General features: G+C 45.5%; 1 protein-coding gene across 1 annotated transcript in view; it reads right to left on the reverse strand.

Moving 5' to 3' along the window:
• Window positions 1-22,744, reverse strand: part of CARMIL1 (capping protein regulator and myosin 1 linker 1) — a 361,872-nt gene that overhangs the window by 336,102 nt on the left and 3,026 nt on the right. The window contains exon 2 of the mRNA XM_040433531.1: window positions 6,703-6,800. Coding sequence (XP_040289465.1) covers window positions 6,703-6,800 — 98 coding nt within the window. The remainder of the gene's footprint in view (window positions 1-6,702; window positions 6,801-22,744) is intronic.

Here is a 22,744-nt window from a genome sequence, read left to right on the forward strand (position 1 = left end):
CCCCCCCTTCCCAGTATTAAAATCATTGGTGGGCAGTGCGCCCTCCATCATTGGTGGCAGCGGCAGTTCCGATCGGAGTCCCAGCAGTGTAATGCTGGGGCTCCGATCGGTTACCATGGCAGCCGATCGGGGCTCTGATCGGTTACCATGGCAGCCAGGACGCTACTGAAGTCCTGTCTACCATGATCAGCTACTCAGCAGCATTATACTTACATGCGCTGTGGCCGCCCGGCGCTCCTTCTTGTAACTTCAGTAGCGTCCTGGCTGCCATAGTAACCGATCGGAGCCCCAGCATTACACTGCTGGGACTCCGATCGGAACTGCCGCTGCCACCAATGATGGAGGGCGCACTGCCCACCAATGATTTTAATACTGGGAAGGGGGGGGGGGTTGGGGGCGCACTGCCCACCAATGACCAATGCAAACATTGTTCAAACATTCCCGACACCCGACCTCTGACAGGGAGCTGCCGTCCGCGCAATTAACCCCTCAGGTGCCGCGGATGGCAGCGCCCTGTCAGAGGTGCGTCCCCATCACCATGGGAACACCTCAGGTTTAGAATATACCATCGGATCTGAGTTTTTTCCAATCCAATGGTATATTTTAACTTCAAGCGTCCCCATCACCATGGGAACACCTCTCCACGTCCAGCTCGTCGCAGATCCACTGCGTCCACTGCTCCGGTAAACGAAGCCATCTCAGCCCTGCTACTTGCCCGCAGCAGGGCTAAGATACTGAACAAGCTACCTGCCCAGAACTGCATGTCCCGGGCGTTGGGCGATACGATTTCCACACCCCTGATAATGCGCCACATGGAGTCCAAAAGAGAGGGAGACTCTTCGGACACAATATTCTCTGTACACTTAGGGCATAGGGCTTTCTTGGCCTTAGGGCAAAAAGATTTTCGGCAAATAGCGCATTTCTTGCGGCCCGAATCAGCCCCAGGTGCCTTGACGGTGGAGGTTTCTCTACACTATAAGTAATAACATTTCTGAATTTTAGTAGGATCCAAGTCCATACAAAAAATTCCTAACAGCACAGAGCACCCAGGGTGAATGAAGGGAACCACAACCCCACCAATATAATCCACCGACATTTTGGAGAAGAGGCTTACCGGTGACGGAGGCAGAATTCATAGGCTTGCGGGCAGCTTCCAGATCCATAGGAGCCAACATCATAGGAGCAAATGAGACACCGCAGAAAACGGCGTTCCCGGCTCTTTTAACGCCATTATTGGAGTGACACTGACATGATGAGGCACACACAGTCACGTGACGCACCGCACCTGCGCCGCCAGTAGCGAGACTCCCTTCCCGATAGCCCGGGGAGTCTCTGCCCACAGTACGCCGGGTAAAGATGTCTCTTCCTTGCTCCGGAACCAGGAGCAAGCAACTGGAGCCTTGGGCTGCCTTCCGGCAAAGGACTTATGCCAAAGGATGGGGATAAGAGACAGCTTGTCCCCGAAGCCCCTATCCTCTGCACGGCCCTCCCAGAGACTAGGGAAAAGGCCAGGCCGTGCATCTAGAATCCTGGAGCACACAGGAGGAGCTTCAATGCGACCCGGGGACAAGAAACAACACTGATTTAGGTAAGGAGAGGAAGCCTTTTAAACTTCAGCTTCCGTGTTGTTTCCTGTCCAGGGGGCGGGGACACCCTCCTGTCAGTGCCGTTGGGGAGGCACCGGAAAAACCACGGAGTAATATGGTACCAGCAAAGTGTATGAGATTAGACAAATCTTATGCACGCTTTCTTCTTCCATGCAGAAATTGACCTGTACTGGTGTGCAGGTACTTTTAGGGAGTCATTTACTAATCTGAAATACGCCTATCCGTGACTTTTCCCTGCTCACGCCAGGTCTAAAATTGTTGGCGTGGCAGAGGCATTTACCATTTTCTACACCTGTTTTAGGCGTGAATGGTCTTTCATTTAGAAATGGCGCTGGATGCGCCAAAGTTATGGAGAGGCCGGCGCCTCTTCATAACCTTGGCGGAGCCACCACCAGCACAGGGCCTTTATTAAGACCGGCGTCTAAAACGCTGGTCTTAATAAATGTGCCCCTTAGCCTTTCATTGGGCATACTATGAACAGTGTACTCACAGTTCCAAAACAAACTAATCATAGGAGTCACCAATTTCACCCCAGCCTGAAGAAGGACTATATTTCAATAAAAGCACTACAACTGCAAAATGATTCTAATGGAACCAATACGTTAATTTGCATTCAAATGAGCCTGTCCTGCTTTTAGGAAACTGTAAATGGAGTGCAGTTGTCAGAGTGAAAAAGATACCGAATAATGAGAATAGATTGAGAGGGTTATATATCAATGTGTCAGGGTACTTTATCTATGGAGCAGTTCTCCACAGTGACCATCGCTCTTAATAACCTCAAAAACTGCACTTGAAAATTAAATGAAGTAAATGATTTGATTTAAAAGCAATTGAATAAAATATTAATATTATAAAGAGGTCCAGTTCTCAGTGAGGTTGGCTCAGCAATGAAAGTTAGCACCATGTGGCCATGTCATTTTCAACCCTCAGAGGATCTCTTCATTCAGGTACTTGGCCTTGATGTGGATGGTGAGGACAATTCTGAGAAACCAGATCACAAGGGGAATTTGATACTGATGGCCTATCCTCTGTATAGATCATCAACATCAGATCAGTGGGGGGTCTGACTCCAGGGACCCCTGCCGATCAGCTGTTCAAACAGGCCGCCACTTTCCGTGAGCTGCAATACCAAGCACAGCAGCTATACAATGTACGGTGCTGTGCAGAGCCTCTGGTGAGCGCGACAACCTCTTTAAACAGACGGAGGTGGAAGGTGTCGGATCCCCACCGATCTGTTATTGATAACCTATACTGTGAATAGGCCATCAATATGAAATCCCTGGATAAAGGAGTATTCTAGTAACAACAAGTTAGCCCCTATCCTGTGGATAGGTGATAACTGTTCGACCATGGGGGTTTTTGCTCCACTTATCTGTATGAGACTTGGGTATCGCTAGTAGTTCCATAGAGTTGGAATGGAGACTCATACAGTACTGTATTACATACAGTCTACTTCAATTTTTAGTGGCTGTAGCAATGGCAAAGGACTCAAAAAGAAATAGGCATTGACGCCCTACCACCTATGACCAGAACACGATTGACTTTTCTTTTTTCCAATCAAAAGCAGCTTATTCTTTCTTACTAGTATACTATGATATTGTTTTGTCATTTATAGGGAATCCTTAAGAAAAATAAAAGTGTGTGGGCATAGTAATGGCCCAGGAGAGGACAAGGGTGCTATATTATGGATTCATAATAAGGTCATGTTCATGAGATCTAAGAAAATTCTTAGCCGTGGGAGCATTTGGTCTGTAGAGGTTTTCAGCCCGCCCAGACATAAAAGAATGTTCTTATTTACAGTCTTTCCAATATGTCATGATTTAAGTGTTTTTCCCGAGATCCAGGCGAGTTTCACAAAATCCCACTATGTTGGATGAGAGAAAAATAAATAAATCTAAATATGCACCAGTTAAGTCAGTCGGGCTGTGGCGCTCCCGTCCCAAGCTAGGTGGTGAGAGTGTCGGAAGATGCTAAAAATTGAAAAATTTTTATCACGGAAACTAAAAAAAAACAAAACGTTTTATACGTTTCAAATTTATCAAAAATCATTGCCTATTAGAAACGTAAAGATAACTAATTTTTACATTTCTAATAGGCAGGGATTAGGGATGAGCTTGTGTTTTACAAGATCGAGTTCGAGGTTTGACTTTTATTACAATTCTGTTACCACGGGCCATAACGGAATTCTATGACGGAATACATCATGGAAGCCTTTAAGAGGCATTCCGTTTTGCATTTCGCATAATAGAAGTCTATGGGCCGCATAACAGATCCGTCTGGACTCCTGCAACCAGATGGATCCGTTACGTGGCAAATAGACTTCTATTATGACGGAATGCCTCTTAAAGGCTTCCGTGACGTATTCCGTCATAGATTGCGTTATGGCCCGTGGTAACAGAATCCATAACGGAACTGTAATAAATAAATTCACTAACTTTGTAGCAAAATGGAACTTGTGACAAAACTTGCCACTTCTGTACACCAAAAAACTGGCCATAAATAAAGAAATCTCCTCCTCTGTTCGGATACGGCAGATTGGTCATAGATTGCGAATGTGTCTAATCACAATGCAATACTTCTGGATGGGATTTTCAGAACTCTGTCCCCTTGTATCTATGTAGATTCCAGGGCAAGATGCCACTTTTCACATTTCTGTAGATGTCATGCTTTACACTGCGAAGAGCAAAGTTCTTGGCAAATCCGTGGGGAACCAGCAGCAAAATACCTTGGAAAAACTTTGCCATGTCTGAACCATTTTAAAATTTCTGGGAATAGCTAATTTTCTAGGGATTGGTTCCTACTAAGTAAATGGTTTCTTTATACTGTATACAGTCCAAATAAAGGATTTACATTGGAAAACATTCACTTTTCAAGGTTTCATTTCTCAGCAGTTATCATGTGGACACATGCAGGGCAGTGCGAGCAGATATTCTCTTTTTTTTTTTTACATAAAGCAGATGATAACCTTTTCGTGGGCAGCGCATAAAGGCCAATTGTCTGAAAATGGCCTAATCAGCTGGCTGGCCAACTTACAGAGCTATCTTCTATTAGAATGTGATGACACAAATAGTTAATCGCACAACGAGGAGATAGAAACGAATCACACTATTGAGATAAATGGAGCAATCATCAGATTATACCAAACTATTTTAACTACGGCACAATTAGCACACCTAGCTGGATCCCGCATTACCTTGCTCTTGAAAACCATTCTACGAAGAGTTAATTACAGATTATTACACGTAAATAGGAAATCAGCCAAAAACATTGCAAAGCAAATGCTGAATTTATATCAAAGCAAAGTCAACAGAACTTCCCGAATCATTAAAGAAACACTGCAGTCAGAATTCATATACTATGTTTTATGCCTGGTGTAAAGTCAGAGGGGCGGGGCATGACAAAGGAATTTTATCTTTGGGGTTCTTTCAATCCCTGGGTCATGCTCCACCCCGGCAGGCCCTGTACTATGGATAACACAATTGATTCCTTTTCCCCAGTCTATTCCTTAAAAGGTTTATCCGAGAATTAAATACTGATGACTTATCCTCTGGATAGGTCATCAGTATGTGATCGATGGGCGTCCCACACTCGGGAACCCCGCCAATCAGTTGTTTAAGAAGGCATCGGTGTTCCTGTGAGCGCCACGGCCTTCTCGCAGCTTACCAAGACCAGCGATGTACATTGTATCAGCTGTGCTTGGTATCGCGCTCAGCCCAATTCACTTGAATGGGGGTGAGATGCTACAAGGAACTTGACACATGACTGTGTCGTCACTGGCCTAGGAAAAGCAGAGAGAAGGCCGTGGCTCCTGGGTGTCGGACCCCCCACCGATCACATACTGATGACCTATCCAGAGGCTTGACAACGGCTCTTTATCAGCCGAAACGTTGCTGCTATGTGTATTGTTGCATTGAAGTCCTAATAAAAGTCGATGATGTGAAATGCTGCTGATACCGTTTGCATTCATCTGATAGGTCATCAGTAAAAAAAATTAAAATCTCGAAAACCCCCTTTAATTCAACAAAGAATGCCAAGTAGAATTTTTTTACATGTTTTCCTCTATAAAGCAACATTCTGAACCTGAGGCAGTAGGTAGACGTTATACTACCTTTGGCTTCCATGAACATTGCAGGTAAGTTCAGCACAAAACCCACAGAAAATAATTTTTGGGTACGCTATATTGCATGGAGCTCTTCCCCCTAGGAGGATAGCTATTAAGTGGGCAGAGGTTTGTTATACACAGTACCCGACAGAGAACTGTAAAGCAACACACAGAGTGCTGTATCGCTCCACAGTTCAGAGCCATAAGGGACTCCGTGTGCTGATGTACCGACTCCATGTTGTGTGCATGAGGCTCAAATATCTTTAAAAACTGAGTGCTCATTTAGTCATCAGCTCCCGACCTCCTCATACGCACGCACTTTCCATTCGGCTGAGTGTGCATGTGTTCTCAATGCCAGAATGAACATCAACTGAATATCGAACATGCATCACATGGTTGGCTGGTCTTGCCGAAATCAGTGGTTTTTGCCAACCTTGGTCTAAAATGTACAGATACCTATAATCTAACAGACAACAGTAAGGGTTGTCACAAGGTTTCCACAGCTCAATATGGCATATAAATCTCCAATGTTGTACAGTAACTTCGCCCACACCAACAGCTCCGCCTTTCCTGTGCCTGTGTATAGGTAATGCTACTGGCACGTCGGAGGTTCTGGCAGGAGCCTCCATTGCAGATTCTGGCAAAAATAAAGGATGAAATACCGCTGCATGTGGTATTTCAATTCCAGTGAATGGGATCTGGTGGGCAGCGGCTGGTGTCCAGCATATGTCGGATCCAATGATTCTGGTATTTTGTTTATATGCCAGAATAGAATACTGGAATCTAGGCCCAAGTCTGTACAAAGCCTTACAATAGTTCAAGAAAACACACTGAATGAAAGTACTGTCAATAAGCAAAGCTGCATCTGGAATTACAATCTATGGGTCTTCTGGAATAATTCGAAGCATAATAAACTTACAAAGTATATGCGGTCAGAAGCGGCGGGCAGTTATTGCTATTGGCTTCTAATAAAAATTAATTCGGTATACATACCAGAACTTTGTTTTCAACTTTATCTCCCTTGATCTCAAGTTTCACCTTCTTCCGCACGGCAATCTTAATTTTTCTCCCAATAACATCCCGGATGCTTTCTGAAAGTAACATTGAAAATTACGTTACCAAAATTGCTTTTTTCATACCTTAGGCTGACACAACTGTCCCACAAAAATCAGCTTTTTGGACAAAATGAGAAAACTCCACAATTTATCTTCAGAAAGCTGAAGGGCTATGTGACTTTTTTCTTTATTTTTACACCACTCACTGCGGCTCTGAAAAATGAGTGGGAAAGTCGGTATTGTTACATCCATGAGTTTCACTCCAGGTTTATCAGTGACTTTTCTTTTTAAAAGTCACCCAAAAAAATGGCAAACTCACTCCAGTAGGGATGGGGGTAGAAAAACTGAAGTAGTATTTCTAGACAAAACTTTATCAAAAGAAAAACTGGTAAAAAACGTATTTTGACCGCTTTTTCCGGCACTTACTTGGAAGGATTCAGACCCAAGTCACCGGACAGATAAGGGGTTTGCAGGGTAGTCAACGCTTCTTCAGGACTGTATACACTTATGATACCTTGAGGTCTCCTGTCCTTTTTCACTGCAAATGACTACCCTGCAAATAAAAGTTAACCCCTTATCTGTCCGATGACTTGGGTCTGAATCCTTCCAAGCAAACGCCGGAAAAAGCTGTCAAAATATGTTTTTTTACTAGTTTTCCCCTTTTGATACTTCCACTGTGTACACCTCATCTATGGTGCCAAAATGGCCTTTCAGCCATAGCAACGTGCACCTGCGCATTGGGATGTGCTGAACCCCCCCCTCTTTATTTTGTAGTTTGTATGGTAGTAGTGGCTGACTCCTATTTGGTTGTGCACTCCTGTGGCCTGTTTTGCGTCATGGGCTGATTTTAATTAGCTTGAGTACATAGTTTGCTCAGCATGCATGCTGGTATTTGTAGTCCCTGGATTCATTGGAGGCCATTTGGGCACCATAGAGATATAAACCAAAAGGGGCCCAGCATGCATGTGGGACCTACACTTCCTGAATTTCATGGTCGCTGTTATGGCACCCAACAGGTGAGTTTAGTGTTAGGACCCGTCTTATAGAGATCGCCTTGGCATGCGGCAGACGGGCTCAAATAATTTTGTACAAAATGTATTTGCTAAGCATCTCTAATTTATTAGCACAGCATGAGCAATACAATATACCTTTGTACTTTATTTGGTTTGTAGAGTGCTGTTGCATTATGTGTTGTTTATATGTATTTTCAGCCATAGCAACGTGCACCTGCGCATTGGGATGTGATGAACCCCCCCTCTCTTTATCTCTTAGGCCATTTATGCCACGTTCATTGGTCCCATGGGCTATTTGCAGCGCAATCTCATTCAAGTGGATGGACCTAGTCTAGTCTGCCCAACACGGGAAGTCGGACCCCCACATTTCGACACTGATGACCTACACTGAGGATAGGCTATCAATACTGAACTCCTGGAAAACCCCATTAATGTAACAGAACCATAAAGAATAAAGGCCCATTTACACTAGACAATGATGGTTGACTAATTGCTTGTATGAACATTCCCTCCGATCAGTGCCCCACGTTCACCATATGATAAATGAGCGAACACTTGTTTATCATTGATCACACATTCAAATCATTTGTGGGCAGCACATGCTCTCGGGTAAACAGGGGAAGTGTTACCAACAATGATGCAAAATGTATGGAACAAACAATGATTTCTCAACATAAATGTAATTAAACAAGCGTCAACTGACTTGCTATATTGTTGATTGTAGCCTTTGCAAATGGGCCCTAAGGCTACTTTCACACTAGCGTTTTTGTTTTCCAGTGTTGAGTTCCGTCACAGGAGCTCAATACCGGAATAAAACTAATCAGTTTTATCCTAATGCATTCTGAATGGAGAGCATTCCGTTCAGGATGCATCAGTTCAGTCCCTCTTACGTTTTTTTTGGCCGAACACTTGCCGGAATGCATTAATGCCGGATCCGGCATTAAAATTGCCGCATTGACGGATCCTTTTTTCCGGTCCGCGCATGCGCAGACCATTGAATCTGTGAAAAAAAATATATATACTGGATCCGTTTTTCCGGATAACACCGGAGAGACGGATCCGGTATTTCAATTCATTTGTCAGATGGATCCGCATCTGGATCCGTCTGACAAATGCCATCCGTTTGCGTCCGGATTGCCGAAATCCTCTGCCGCAGGTGTGAAAGTACCCTTATACATGGAAAACATTGTCAGTTAATCAGATGGCAGTTTTATTTGTGTCCCACAAAAAATGAATGTTGAAGACTGATAGATTTACAAATCTACATAACACGCTATAATAATAATACGTCTTCTGAACACCCACGCAAAAATGTCAGAAAAAATCTCTTAACTTCACAGATGCTCCACCTCAGCAGGAATCCATAGAAACCAACAGGGGTTATTAAAATTATTTTACTGACAAAAGACAAATGATGGCTGCCTTCCTCCTCCGTGAGTGAAAGTCAAACAATACTTGGAAATCTGCCGAAACAGTAGCACAACATAGAAGGTGAACGGGTTTGATCACCACTTTTTCACATTGTACGTTTCTACAGTCCAGGGATTCCAGATTTATAATAATCGGGCATTACTTGGCATGACAATAAACATCAATTATATTTATATAATTGCAGCAAAACCCTAAAACTCGGTCTCATTTTCACAACTATGACTCTAGATTTAAGAGCTTCTTCTTATTTCTGAATTATTGGAAAAATTAAACAAGATGTAGTACAGGAATATCTACTGGTGATTTACATGTCTTAGTGTACTTTCAAACTAGCGGCAGGACGGGTCTGACAGGCTGTTCACCCTGTCGGATCCGTCCTGCCGCTATTTCGCCGTGCCGCCGCTCCGTCCCCATTGACTATAATGGGGACGGAGGCAGAGCTCCGACGCAGCACAGCAGTGCACGGCGAGAGGCCGCCGGACTAAAAAGTCGGACATGCTGTACTTTTAGTACGGCAGCCTTTCGCCGTGCTGCGCCGAAGCTCCGCCCCCATTATAGTCAATGGGGACAGAGCGGCGGCACGGCGAAATAGCGGCAGGACGGATCCGACAGGGTGAACAGCCTGTCGGATGCATCCTGCCACTAGTGTGAAAGTACCCTTAGGGAACTTTCACACTTGCGTTTTTCTTTTCCGGCACTGAGTTCCGTCAAAAGGGCTCAATGCCGGAAAAGAACTGATCAGGTATATCCCCATGCATTCTGAATGGAGAGTAATCCATTCAGGATGTCTTCAGTTCAGTCTTTTTGACTGATCAGGCAAAAGATAAAACCGTAGCATGCTGCGGTTTTATCTCCGCCGAAAAAAAACTGAAGACTTGCCTGAATGCCGGATCCGTCCTTCCAGTCTGCGCATGCACAGACCGAAAAAAAAGGTGAAAAGAATAAATGCCGAATCCGTTTTGCTGGATGACACCGGAAAGACGGATCCGGCATTTCAATGCATTTTTCTGACTGATCAGGCATTTTTAAGACGGATCAGGATCCTGATCAGTGTTACAAATGCCATCAGTTGGCATACGTTTTGCCAAATCCAGCAGGCAGTTCCGGCGACGGAACTGCTTGCCGGATCACTCTGCCGCAAGTGTGAAAATAGCCTTAGGGGCTCTATACCGGAAAAGAACTGATAAGTTTTATCCCCATGCATTCTGAATACCATTTTCTACACCAGGGAGCTGGCGTTGTTTAAACTATGTCGCACGGTCAGCGGAACTGAGCGCCAAAGTTATGTAGAGACCTGCACCTCTACATAACTTTGGTGCGTCTGCCCCGAACGTGCAAGAGTATTAAGACCAGCGTATACATCGCCAGTCTTAAAAAAAGACCACATAAGGCCCTTATTTATCAAGATCAACGCATGTTATGCCGGTCTTGATGGGCCATGCACCAACGGAGGAGGCATTCAATAGGTCATCATAAACTAAATGCCTTCTGCAGGAGTCCATGCACCACACTGAAATCTACAACAGCTCGTAGCTAGCGTAGATTTAAGTAATCATTTATGCCAGTTTGTCACTGCCCACACAATGCCCCCTTTTCGGAAACTGGAAAGGGCAGTGTAAAAAGGCCAGTAGCAACTAGATTTAGTCACAATAGAGCTTAAAAAGTTGCAAAACCGGGTGTTTCCACTTTTTGGCGCCAAAACAAAGGCATAGGGAGATGGTAGATCTCCCCCTAAATGTTAACTCCTTTAACAGTTTTTTTCCCTATTGAGTAGTACTGCTTGTCAGTACATCAGATTACATGGACAAGCTACACAGAGGGATTAATGTACGTGTCTCTTTCATAGAATCAGCTAAAACCAAGTCTGTATAAAACACAAGATACAACTTATACAGAACCAGTCTAAGGGCTCTTTCACACGAGTGGATGCCGTGCGGGTAATCTGCTGCGTGAAAGAGCCAAGCCCCGTTCCGGACAGCAGAGACACGGAGCATTAACATGACTGATAATGCTCCGTGCCTCTCTGTGCCCTTTTTACTACAAAATCACGGTGACAACTTTATCTCACTGATTTTTTAGTTAAAAGGTCACAGAGTGGCACTTGGCTCTCCTTCACGCAGCAGATTACCCGCAGGGCATGCACTCGTGTGAAAGAGACAACAGATTATCTGACCAATTTCTGTCCAATCAGACCAATAGTTGGTGTGTACAACAAAAGATCTGTGTAATTGGCCATCTGATCAATGATTGGTCAGAAAATCTGTCAGATAACCTGATGGTATAATACAGCCCTAAAAGGCCCCATATGAATTGGGGCAACTGAACCCCATAGTTACTTATTGTGTATGAGAGGGGCTTCCAGACTCTCCAACTGCATTGAATTCCAACACCCGATCCATTTGTTAAGGCAGAAAAACTGAAGCCAAGGTGTCTGGCAGCAGATTTTCTCCTCTCTTGACACTGAAAACACACTCATGCCCAAACGAGTTGAGCGCCCATATGTACGGGAGTGTCAAGAGGAATAACTGTGGGCCGAACTAGTGTTTGGCTGCCAGCTATTGGAAGAGATCTTGGCTTAGGGATCAAATTATTAAACAAAACAGCGTGGTCACTTATGAGTACTATATCCCATTTTATAAACAGATATAATATAGATAAATAGTTAATAAATAGTAGCAAAATTTTTGCTCTTAAAAAGGGAACCTGTCATCAACTTTATGCTGACCTCACTGAGGGCCACATAAATTAGTGACAGAAATGCTGATGTCAGCGGTGTGTCACTGATGAGCTAAAAGTAAGTGGTTGCTGAGAACCAGCATCATAATCATTACAGCCTGGGCCTGGAAAAGAGTCAGATCTACCTGAGAAGAGTCCTGGTTATACATAATCTCCTGCTCTCTCGCCCATCTGCTGATGATTGGCAGTTCTCTCCTAGAGAGAAAGGGAGGAAACTAGGTAGAAGACGGTCAGTCATCAGCAGGTGGGCAGGAATTCATGAATAACCAGGACTCTTCTCAGGTGGCCGGACTCTTTTCCAGGCCCAGTCTGCAATGATTGTGATGTTGGTTCTCGGCAACCACTAAGGCTACTTTCACACTTTCACACTAGCGTTGTTTGAATCCGGCGTTAAATTCCGACACCGGAACTGCCCGCCGGATCCAGAAAAACTGATTACATTTGAATCCTGATCAGGATTTTGATCACAATGAAAAAATGCATTGGAAAAAACGGATCCGCCATTTATGGACTTTAACTTTTTTTTCACATTTTTCGGGTTTAACATGCAAAAGCCGGATCCGGTTTGACGGAACACACGGCGCCGGATCCGGCGTTAATGCAAGTCGATGGGGAAAAAGACCGGATCCGGCGTTCAGTCAAAGTGTTCAGGATTTTTGGCCGGAGGTAAAAATACAACATGCTACGGTTTTCTGAAAAGCCTGATCAGTCAAAAAGACTGAACTGAAGACATCCTGATGCATCCTGAACGGATTACTCTCCATTCAGAATGCATTAGGATAAAACTGATCATTTCTTTTCCAGATTTGAGCCCCTAGGACGGAACTCAGTGCCGGAAAAGAAAAACGCTAGTGTGAAAGTACCCTTACTTTTAACTTATAAATGAAAGACCACTGAAATCACCTCACCTGTCTCTACTTTATACTGCTGTTAGTATGGGCAGCATAAAGGTGATGACAGGTTCCCTTTAAGCCTGCAGAATTGCAATTGTGGCTCTGAACTATTATAGCATATGCATTTCAAGCTTGAAGTTAAAAATCACTGCCAATCACATGTTAACATGTCACTATATTTTTGGTTTATTTGATATTTAAAATTGTTTTCCACCACAATGTCCTTGTAAGCTATGATTAAAAACCTCCCATTCAACATGCATAAGTATACTACATTCACATACTGTGGCAGAAACTAGATAAAAGGATCGGGCTGGAAAGTCTCCGTTTCTTTATATGGGTTTTAACAATGGAGAACGAGGTGAGCTCTTTTAGTTCCTCCCGACTGTTATACTGTATTTGGAAAGATACTCAACAATGGTGTTCAAAAGGCTGACATTCACTTACACAACACATTGCAAATGGACAGAATCTAGTGCTCCGAGCAATGAATGGCAATTGTTACGCCCACAGAACCCTATCAAGAATACCGTAAAGTAGATTTCAAAGGAGTAGTGAAATTCAAAGCTTTATTATTAGGTCGGCGGTTGAGTGAAATTTTGAAGATAAGCCAGAACAAGTCAGCAAGGGACACCGTTCTCAAACAATATCAAGTTTCACTCATAACCCATGCAATCAATGCTCTTTTACTGCCATGGCTATTAGGCTACTTTCACACTTGCGGCAGTGTGATACGGTGGGCAGTTCCGTCGTCGGAACTGCCCGCCGGATCTGCCGATTTTGATGTGACTGAAAGCATTTGTGAGACAGATCGGGATGCGGATCCATCTCACAAATGCATTGCAAGAACGGATCCATCTCTCCGCTTATCATGCGGACAGACGGATCCGGCACTAATACATTCTTATGGGGAAAAATGCCGTAGCATGCTGCGGTTTTATCTTTTGCCTGATCAGTCAAAACGACTGAACTGAAGACATCCTGATGCATCCTGAACGGATTAGGGCTCTTTCACACTTGCGTTATTGTCTTCCGGCATAGAGTTCCGTCGTCGGGGCTCTATGCCGGAAGAATCCTGATCAGGATTATCCTAATGCATTCTGAATGGAGTGAAATCCGTTCAGGATGCATCAGGATGTCTTCAGTTCCGGAACGGAACGTTTTTTGGCCGGAGAAAATACCGCAGCATGCTGCGCTTTTTGCTCCGGCCAAAAATTCTGAAGACTTGCCGCAAGGCCGGATCCGGAATTAATGCCCATTAAAAGGCATTGATCCGGATCCGGCCTTAAGCTAAACGTCGTTTCGGCGCATTGCCGGACCCGACATTTAGCTTTTTCTGAATGGTTAGCATGGCTGCCGGGACGCTAAAGTCCTGTTTGCCATGGTAAAGTGTAGCGGGGAGCGGGGGAGCAGTATACTTACCGTCCGTGCGGCTCCTGGGGCGCTCCAGAGTGACGTCAGGGCACCCCAAGCGCATGGATCACGTCATCCATGCGCATGGGGCGCTCTGACGTCATTCTGGAGCGCCCCGGGAGCCGCACGGACTGTAAGTATACTGCTCCCCCGCTCCTACTATGGCAACCAGGACTTTAATAGCATCCTGGCTGCCATAGTAACACTGAACGCATTTTGAAGACAGCTCAGTCTTCAAATGCTTTCAGTACACTTGCGTTTTTCCGGATCCGGCGTGTAATTCCGGCAAGTGGAGTACACGCCGGATCCGGACAACGCAAGTGTGAAAGAGGCCTTACTCTCCATTCAGAATTCATGGGGATAAAACTGATCAGTTCTTTTCCGGTATTGAGCCCCTGTGACAGAACTCTATGCCGGAAAAGAAAAACGCTAGTGTGAAAGTACCCTTAAGATCATGTCAGTAAATGGTAAATGACAGTGTCCATGTAGTACTGACCCATTGGGTGAACCATGTCTACTTTATATGCACTGGATTTGTCTAGTGAGAGTCCTGTATTCTGTGTATATAATGTTCATGAGGACCAAACATCAGTCGATTACCACAGGAGTCCAGGGACTTGAGGGCGAATGTTTCTAGGCTTTTCCATCATCATTTTCTGAGGTTATACACCATTAAAGGGGTTGTGCGTTTTCTGCATATATTTCTAAAATGCCATGCACTGACATGCGTTGGAATATATGGCCCATTGCTTAGGGCCGATTCACATAACCTTTCTTGGTCTGGAAAACATAGTCCGTGTGTCAGACACATCTTCTGGACCGATCGTGGCTCCCCTGACCAGACCCGAATGCATTGTAGCGTTTTATGATGTGGTCATCTCCTGCCTGGTCGTGGGTCTACTTTACTCTGCTCCACATCATTTGAGTACAGTACAATAGACCCCCAATCAGACAGGGTCAAACATTGACTTATAGGATAGCTGCCTTACATCTGGTGGCATTAGAGGCAGTGCTTTTTAAGATCTCATATGTAGGGATCGACCGATTATCGGAAGTACTGATATTATCAGACGATATTCAGGATTTTGTACATTATCGGTATTGGCATCTAACCTTGCCAATATATAGATAATACGTATAAAGCGAATACTAATGAGCGCTTCCATTATGGAAGCGCACACTAGTATGCATCAGGCGCCGGGAGCGGGGAAGAAGCGCAGCAAGCGCTTCCGATACTCACCCTCCCTGGTCTTCTTTGATGGGGCCCGCGCTGCACTGTTCTGACCCCGTACAGCGTCAGGACGTAGCGTGCAGCATCAGGTCATAGTGCGCACACTAGGGATCGACCGATATAGATTTTTTAGGGCCGATACCGATAATTTGTGAACTTTCAGGCCGATAGCCGATAATTTATACCGATATTCTGGGAATTTTCATTTTTGAGAAAAAAAAAAAAAATTTCCTACACAAATCTGCTGAAAATTAATATGTTTATTGTTAATGTGTATTTATTTATTTTTTTTGTAAATCTTTTTCATTTATACTTAATATTTGTGGGTTTTTTTGTTGTTGTTTTTTACTAACTTTTAGCCCCCTTAGGGACTAGAACCCTTGTCCCATTCACCCTGATAGATCTCTATCAGGGTGAATAGGATCTCACACTGTCCCTGCTGCTCTGTGCACACAGCAGCATGGAGCTTACCATGGCAGCCAGGGCTTCAATAGCGTCCTGGCTGCCATGGTAACCGATCAGAGCCCCAGGATTACACAGCTGGGGCTCCGATCGGAGGAGGAGGGGAGGGGACCCTGTGGCCACTGCCACCAGTGATTAATACTGGGGTGGGAGTGGGGGGCGCACTGCGCCACCCAATGATTAATACTGGGGGGCGCACTGCGCCACCAATGTTTTTACTATTGGGATGGGGGTGGGGGGCGCACTGCGCCACCAATGAAGATAAGTCTCTCAATCATTCACATACAGGAGGCGGGAGCTGGCTGCAGAATCACATAGCCGGCTCCCGACCTCTATGAGCGGTAGCTGCGATCCGCGGCACCTGAGGGGTTAACTACCGCAGCTATTGCTCATAGAGGTCGGGAGCCGGCTATGTGATTCTGCAGCCAGCTCCCGCCTCCTGTATATGAATTAATGAAAGGCTTATCTTCATTGGTGGAGCGGTGGCCACAGCCCCTCCCCTCCTCTTATCTTCTCTCCTCTCATTGGCGGCGGCGGCAGCGGCAGCACAGGGGGAGGGAGACACTGCTTCCTTCTCCCCTGTGCTGCGGAGGGAACACAGAGAGCGCTGAGAGCAGCGCGTTCTGTGTTCCCCATACGTTATCGGTATATCGGCAAAATAGATGCCGATACAGATAACGTTCAAAATCCTGAATATCGGCCGATAATATCGGTCAAACCGATAATCGGTCGATCCCTAGCGCACACTATCAGGTGACAGTGCAGAGTGGGCCGGAGAAGACAGGGGAGCGAGACGCTGGACCCGGAGATTAAGAGGAGCCGCAACGCAGGAGAGGTGAGGAGTTTTTTATTTTATTCATCAAAGGTTTGATAGGGGTTAATAAAGGGCTGATCTGAAGTCTGATAGGGGTTAATAAAGTCAGTGAGGAGGGGATAGTGTGGAAATTGGCATTTGGCACTAGTATATTATAAATGTAAATTATAAATTGACTACCAACTAAGGGCTTTATTAATTTATAATTTACTAGTGCCAAATGCAAATTTCCACCACCTCAGTGACTACCAACTAATATAATATACCGTATATTGCAATATATAAAATACCGGTATAAATTATCGGCCTAAAAGTTCACAGATTATCGGTATCAGCTCCAAAAAAAAACAATATTAGTCGATCCCTACGTCATTTGCATCCCTTTCTTCCCAGAGGAGCATGTATGGCCTATAAGTCTCCTCACTCCAACTAAGGCACTCCCTAAGGAGAGATAGTACCCCCCAGATCCTGACTGCATCAAAAAACACTATGATGCAGTTAGTTCAGGTCAGGGAAGCCACGGTCGATCCGGGAGATGTGGCCAAAATACAGACTGTGTTTCCCGGACCAAGCACGGCCGTGTGAATCGGCCCTTACTCCAGCACACAGGTAGAAGCTTCCCTGATGCTCATATGCACTGTATGTAAACAGACCACTGCATCCATAGAGTCCAAGATGGAAGAGGACATAAGAGTTACCCACGTGACCACCTCCCTGGCTGCGACTCCTAATGCTCATGCGCACACGGGCAGCGAGGGCGCTTCTGCTGACTTGCTGGGATAAGCAATGGATGGTTTCCACATTTCATATGCTAGGACACATCAATGTATGTCATTTTAGAAATTTAAGCAGTAAGCAGACAACCCCTATGAGCCACTTCAGCCAACACTTAAACTCTTCAGGTAGTTGAGCAGAAAGAGTCTCACGTACCCTAGTCCACAGTAACCACTGCAGTATCTAGGGATCGTGGCATCAGCATAAATACACTGGGACATACAGAGCTGTGAAAGCGGCTCTGTTGAGCTCCTGTACACAAGTCACTTACACCCCTGGCCAGAACAGGAGGTTACATGAATTCACTGACAGCCCCTCCTGGGCTTATATACTCGGGGAATGGAATATTCTCCATGAAGTAAAACTGAAGCCTGTACATGGCTGTTGTGAAACTACAACTCCCAGCACTCTTTACGTCTATGGGAGTTCAGCTAAACTAGTGTGCATGCTGGGAGTTGTAGTTTCACCACAGCTGGAGTGCCGGAGGTTACTGACCCCTGGTTATAGGAGATGGGAAACACTTGGAGTGCCAAATTGGAGAACAGGGAATCTCCAGTCTCTGGATAAATGGAAGGTCCAGAAAAGGAACAGCTTATGAGGTACAGTATTTATGGCCTATACTGTCAATATATCTCAGATGGGAATACTCCTGATGACTGCTAAGAGAACCCCTTAGGTGCAATTACATGAGGTTTATTTAGGTTGGGAACAGCTGTAAGGTTAGGTTCACACCTCAGTTTCACTGATCTGGCAGAAAACACCCTGATCATGGAGCTCCCTGGATCCTACCTAGCTCCAGTGGGGATCCAGACCTTTTCAAGCATGAGTGCCGGATTTCGGACAGACAAAAAACACTGCATGCATTGGTTTCTGTCCGGTCGAATCCCAGCATTTATGCTGGAAAGAGGCTAGAACCACTCAGAATCCTATATTATAAGGGTATCCAGCTTGGCCAGAACCAGTGAGCTCCGGCAGGCTGTTCTCTGCTGGATCAGGAAATTGGGTTTTCTTATCTCAGACATTGGGGGCATAATGGTAGGATATGCCCCTCAATGTCTGATAGCTGTGGGTCCCATCTCTTGGTCCCGCATCTATCCTTAGAATGGAGCCCTCATGTGCGGCCACCCTCCATTCATTCCTATGGGGGCACTGAAAATAGCCAGGCGGCACGCTCAGCTATTTTCAGAAGTCCAACTAAAATGGGAGGCGCACAGCGCAATCGAGGCCATCGTTCGATTCACATCTATGGGGTTGATGGAAATAGCCGAGCCAGCACTCAGTTATTTTCTGCACTCCCATTAGAATGTATGGAGGGCATCCACGCATGCGCTGTGCGCTCCGCACCCATCAGACATTGGGGACATATCTCTAGGGTATGCCCCCAATGTCTGAGCTGAGAATACTTCTTTAAGTGAAGGTGTGAACCTACCCTAAATTTTCGATTTACCCAAATTATAAATTCATAAAAGCTAGTCCGCTAACTGCTGATACAGGTGGTTTCCATTAAACTTGCCATACCCATCTTATATTTGTCAGTGGATCCTTCAGAGTTCAACACATCTGCTGTTGGGACAGCCCGACTGGAGAAAACGAAGGGTCAGACAAGCTGCTTTATTAGGTCTCTTGCACACAAACGTCGTGCATCCGTTCTGTGCATTGGGGACCACAATTTGCGGTCCCCAATGCAGCGGCAAAATCCGTGCAGCGGCCGGGACGGATCGAGACCCAAAAACTAAACAGGTTAGATTTTTTGGCGGTGCAGAGGCACGGACAGAAACACCACGGAAGAACTCCATAGTGCTTCCGTGGGGTTCCGATCCGTGCTTCCGTTCCGCATCTCCGTGATTGTGGACCTATTCTGTGTATTGCAGACCTGCCGTATGCAAGAGGCCTTACCCTTACAATCCTGTGATGATGTATAGCAAAAATGGTGTGGTATCACTGGTATAAAATTTTTGTCTTTTTTAATGCAAAGGTACCAGTATTTAACATCACTGATTTTTCAGGTGATAAAGGTGTGAAAACAGACCTGAACATACATATACTGTAAATGCTCACAGCATTAAATGGAGACTTCTGACCCAACTTCCACTGCATGAACTTGAATTTGCCCTGAGCCCCTGACCCTGGGGAAAATCTTTTCCCATCTGCATCAAGACAAGAAGCCAACAGAGGGCACCGCCATATTGGATGTCCTGGAATAGCTGTGTGTGGGGGGGGGGGCCTGTAACCAGATACATATTTTAAAGACATTCATAGTATTAAGTCATATCTTTAATTTGGGAGAAAATTCAAAAAATGTGTAAGAAAAACAAAGAAAAGGAGAACATTTTCAGACAATACTAACAAATATTTAGCTAGATGCAGGCAAAACATTTTGGGTGAGATTTAGCAAGAACAGCACTTTCTGTGCCAGCCTTGATATCCCCTGCACCTTATAAATTAGGCACATCCTCATGCAGTCCGTGCACCTAAACCGAAATCTATTCCAGCTTTCCGGCCTCGGCTTCTCCGCTCGGCTCCCATGATGCAAATGTCTGTTTTGATGCCACTGCAGTCAATTGCTGGCCCCAGCAGTGAACTGCTCCCCTTGTGTCATGTCAAATAGTCAAGTGACGCAAAAGAGGGGGGGGGGGGGCAGTTCATCGTAGTGACGTCAATTAAAAGTTCACATCCTGACAGCCGAGCTGAAAGGCCGAGGCGAGAAGGGGCCAGCACTGGGAAGCAGGTAAGTATGCTTCCCTACTTAGGACTGCCAAAGAGTGGGGGAGAGGGAGCTTGCCAAAAGCCCTCCCAAAGGTTCACAACCCCTTAAAGAGGTTGTGCGGGCTACAGATATTAATGAAATGTTCTCAGGATAATTCATCAATATCAAATTGTTGAGGGTCTGCGCCCCCACCGATCAGCTGTTTCAGGCAGCCGCCAGGGGCATAAACTATAGAGTACGGGGCGGGAAGCAGACAGCTCCATGCACTGTATAGTGGTCATGCCAGGGTACTGCTGTTTAGCTCCCATGTGAATCAAACGGAGCTGAGCTGCATTATGTCGATGCCGGAATCTATAGTGTACAGAGTCTTCTGCTTCCACTACATAAACCGTGTAGTTTTTGGCCCTCTAGCTGGCTGAAACAGCGGATCGAGGGGATGCTGGGTGTTGGATCTTCACAGATCTGGTCATCAATATCTGTAGCCTGAAAAACCCTTTTAAGATCTCATTCACATGACAGAGGCAGTTCCATGAGGCCTGTACAAAGTGGGCAATGGCGAAACCCTGCATCTCTGCGCTAGACAGACACACTGTGTCGTCAGCTGGTTGAAGAGAAGGCCGTGCTCCGTGCGAGTGCAGCCTTCCCTTCACTGTTCACCTGCTCACCATCGACAAGCAGGTGTAACTACAAGCCATCTCATTTATTTCTATGGGACGGCTCGTTCCTATTCACTTGAATAGGAAGGAGCCGGCCCATTGAGGTGAATAGGACGGCTTGTAATTACACCTCCTCACCGCTGCGTTGCCGACAGTGAGCAGGTAAACAATGAAGGGAAGGCTGCACTCGCACGGAGCACGGCCTTCTCTTCAACCAGCTTAACGGCGGGGGTGCTGGGTGTTGGACCCCCGCCAATCTGATATTGATGACCAATATTAAAATCCCAGAAAACCCCTTTAAGTGTATATCATTGAATATCTTGGGGCGACAGCACCTATCAATGAGTGCGATATTCTAGGAGGCATGGAAACAGACAGTTCCTAAAGTTGATTTGTTCGCAGTAGGCAAAATGGGCAAGAGTAAGGACCTGTTTGACAATAGCCAAACTTTGAGAAGTGGGTTCCCAGTATGCAGTTTTAGTACCTACTAAAGGAAGGGCTACTGGAAAATCAACACTGCATGGGGATGAAAGGCTAGCTTAATGGTCTGAGCCCACAGAAGAGCTAATGCAGCAAACATTTCTGGAAATGATAATACTGGTTATGACAGAGAAGAGGCAAAACATATGGTACATTAGAGCATGCTGTGTATGGGGCTGCGTAAGAGCAGAATGGTCAGAGGCCACCACACAAAGTGCCTTCAAATCAGAATTGGACCATGCAGCAATGGAAGATGGTGGCCAGGTCTAATGATTCTCATCTTCTTTCACATCATGTGGATAGATACATGTACGTTGCTTACTTGGGTAAGAGATAGCACCAGGATGCACTATGGGGAAGCAAGAAAGTAAACAAAGGCAGTGGGATACGTTGGAAAGGTTCTGTAGACAACCTTGGGTCCTGGCATTCATGGTGAGGTTACTTTGACACATATTGTTGAATACCAAGTACACCCCTTTATTACAATGATATTCTCTAATAGTAGCGCCCTCTTTTAGCAGGAAAATGTTCTTTGCCAAACTGCAAAAATTGTTCAGGAACATGACAGAGATCTACTTGGCTTCCAAATTCCTCAGACCTCAATCCAAGCAAGCATCTGTGAGATTATGCTGGAAAAACAATCTATGGAGGCCGCACCTCACAATTTACAGGACACAGAGGATTAGCTGCTATCTTCATGGTGCCAGATAGCATAGGACACCTTCGGAGGTCTTGCAGAGTTCATGCCCTGACAGATCAGAGCTGTTTTGGAAGCATGACGGGGACCAATGCAATATGGGTAAAAGATTTGAAAGGGGTTGGTCACCTTCATGGACATTTTCTTCAGACCCCACAGCATGGTCGGACCTGCAGTGGTAATCATACTTACCTGATCTTCGCCACTGGGTCCCGACTCCACTGCTGCCCCACGGGTCTGCAGATCCCGCCATCAACATCCGGTTTGATACTGGGCAACTGGCCAGAGCAGTGACGTGTCACCCATGTGTCACGTGATTGGGTCAGGTGATCCAACATCAAACTGGATACTGACATAGGAAGACCCTTGACCTACAGAGCCAGTGAGGCAGTGATGGAGCCGGAAGCCAGCGGTTTGGATCAGGTAAGTATGATTACCATCAAAGGTCTGGCCACACTGTGGGGTCTGTAGAAAACATCAACAAAGTAAGCGATCATTTATCATAAACCAAGACTAATCATGCATATATAAAAATCACCACCAATGTGTTGGCCCTCTGCTGGGGATGGCAAACCTACCAATCAAACATTGATGGCATGTCCTAAGGATAGGTCATAAATCTTAGAGTTCTGGAAAAACCCTTTAAAGAGGACCTGTACATAGGACCTTAAAG

Source organism: Bufo bufo, chromosome 5, assembly GCF_905171765.1.
Source record: "Bufo bufo chromosome 5, aBufBuf1.1, whole genome shotgun sequence".
Classification (NCBI taxonomy): Eukaryota; Metazoa; Chordata; class Amphibia; order Anura; family Bufonidae; genus Bufo; species Bufo bufo.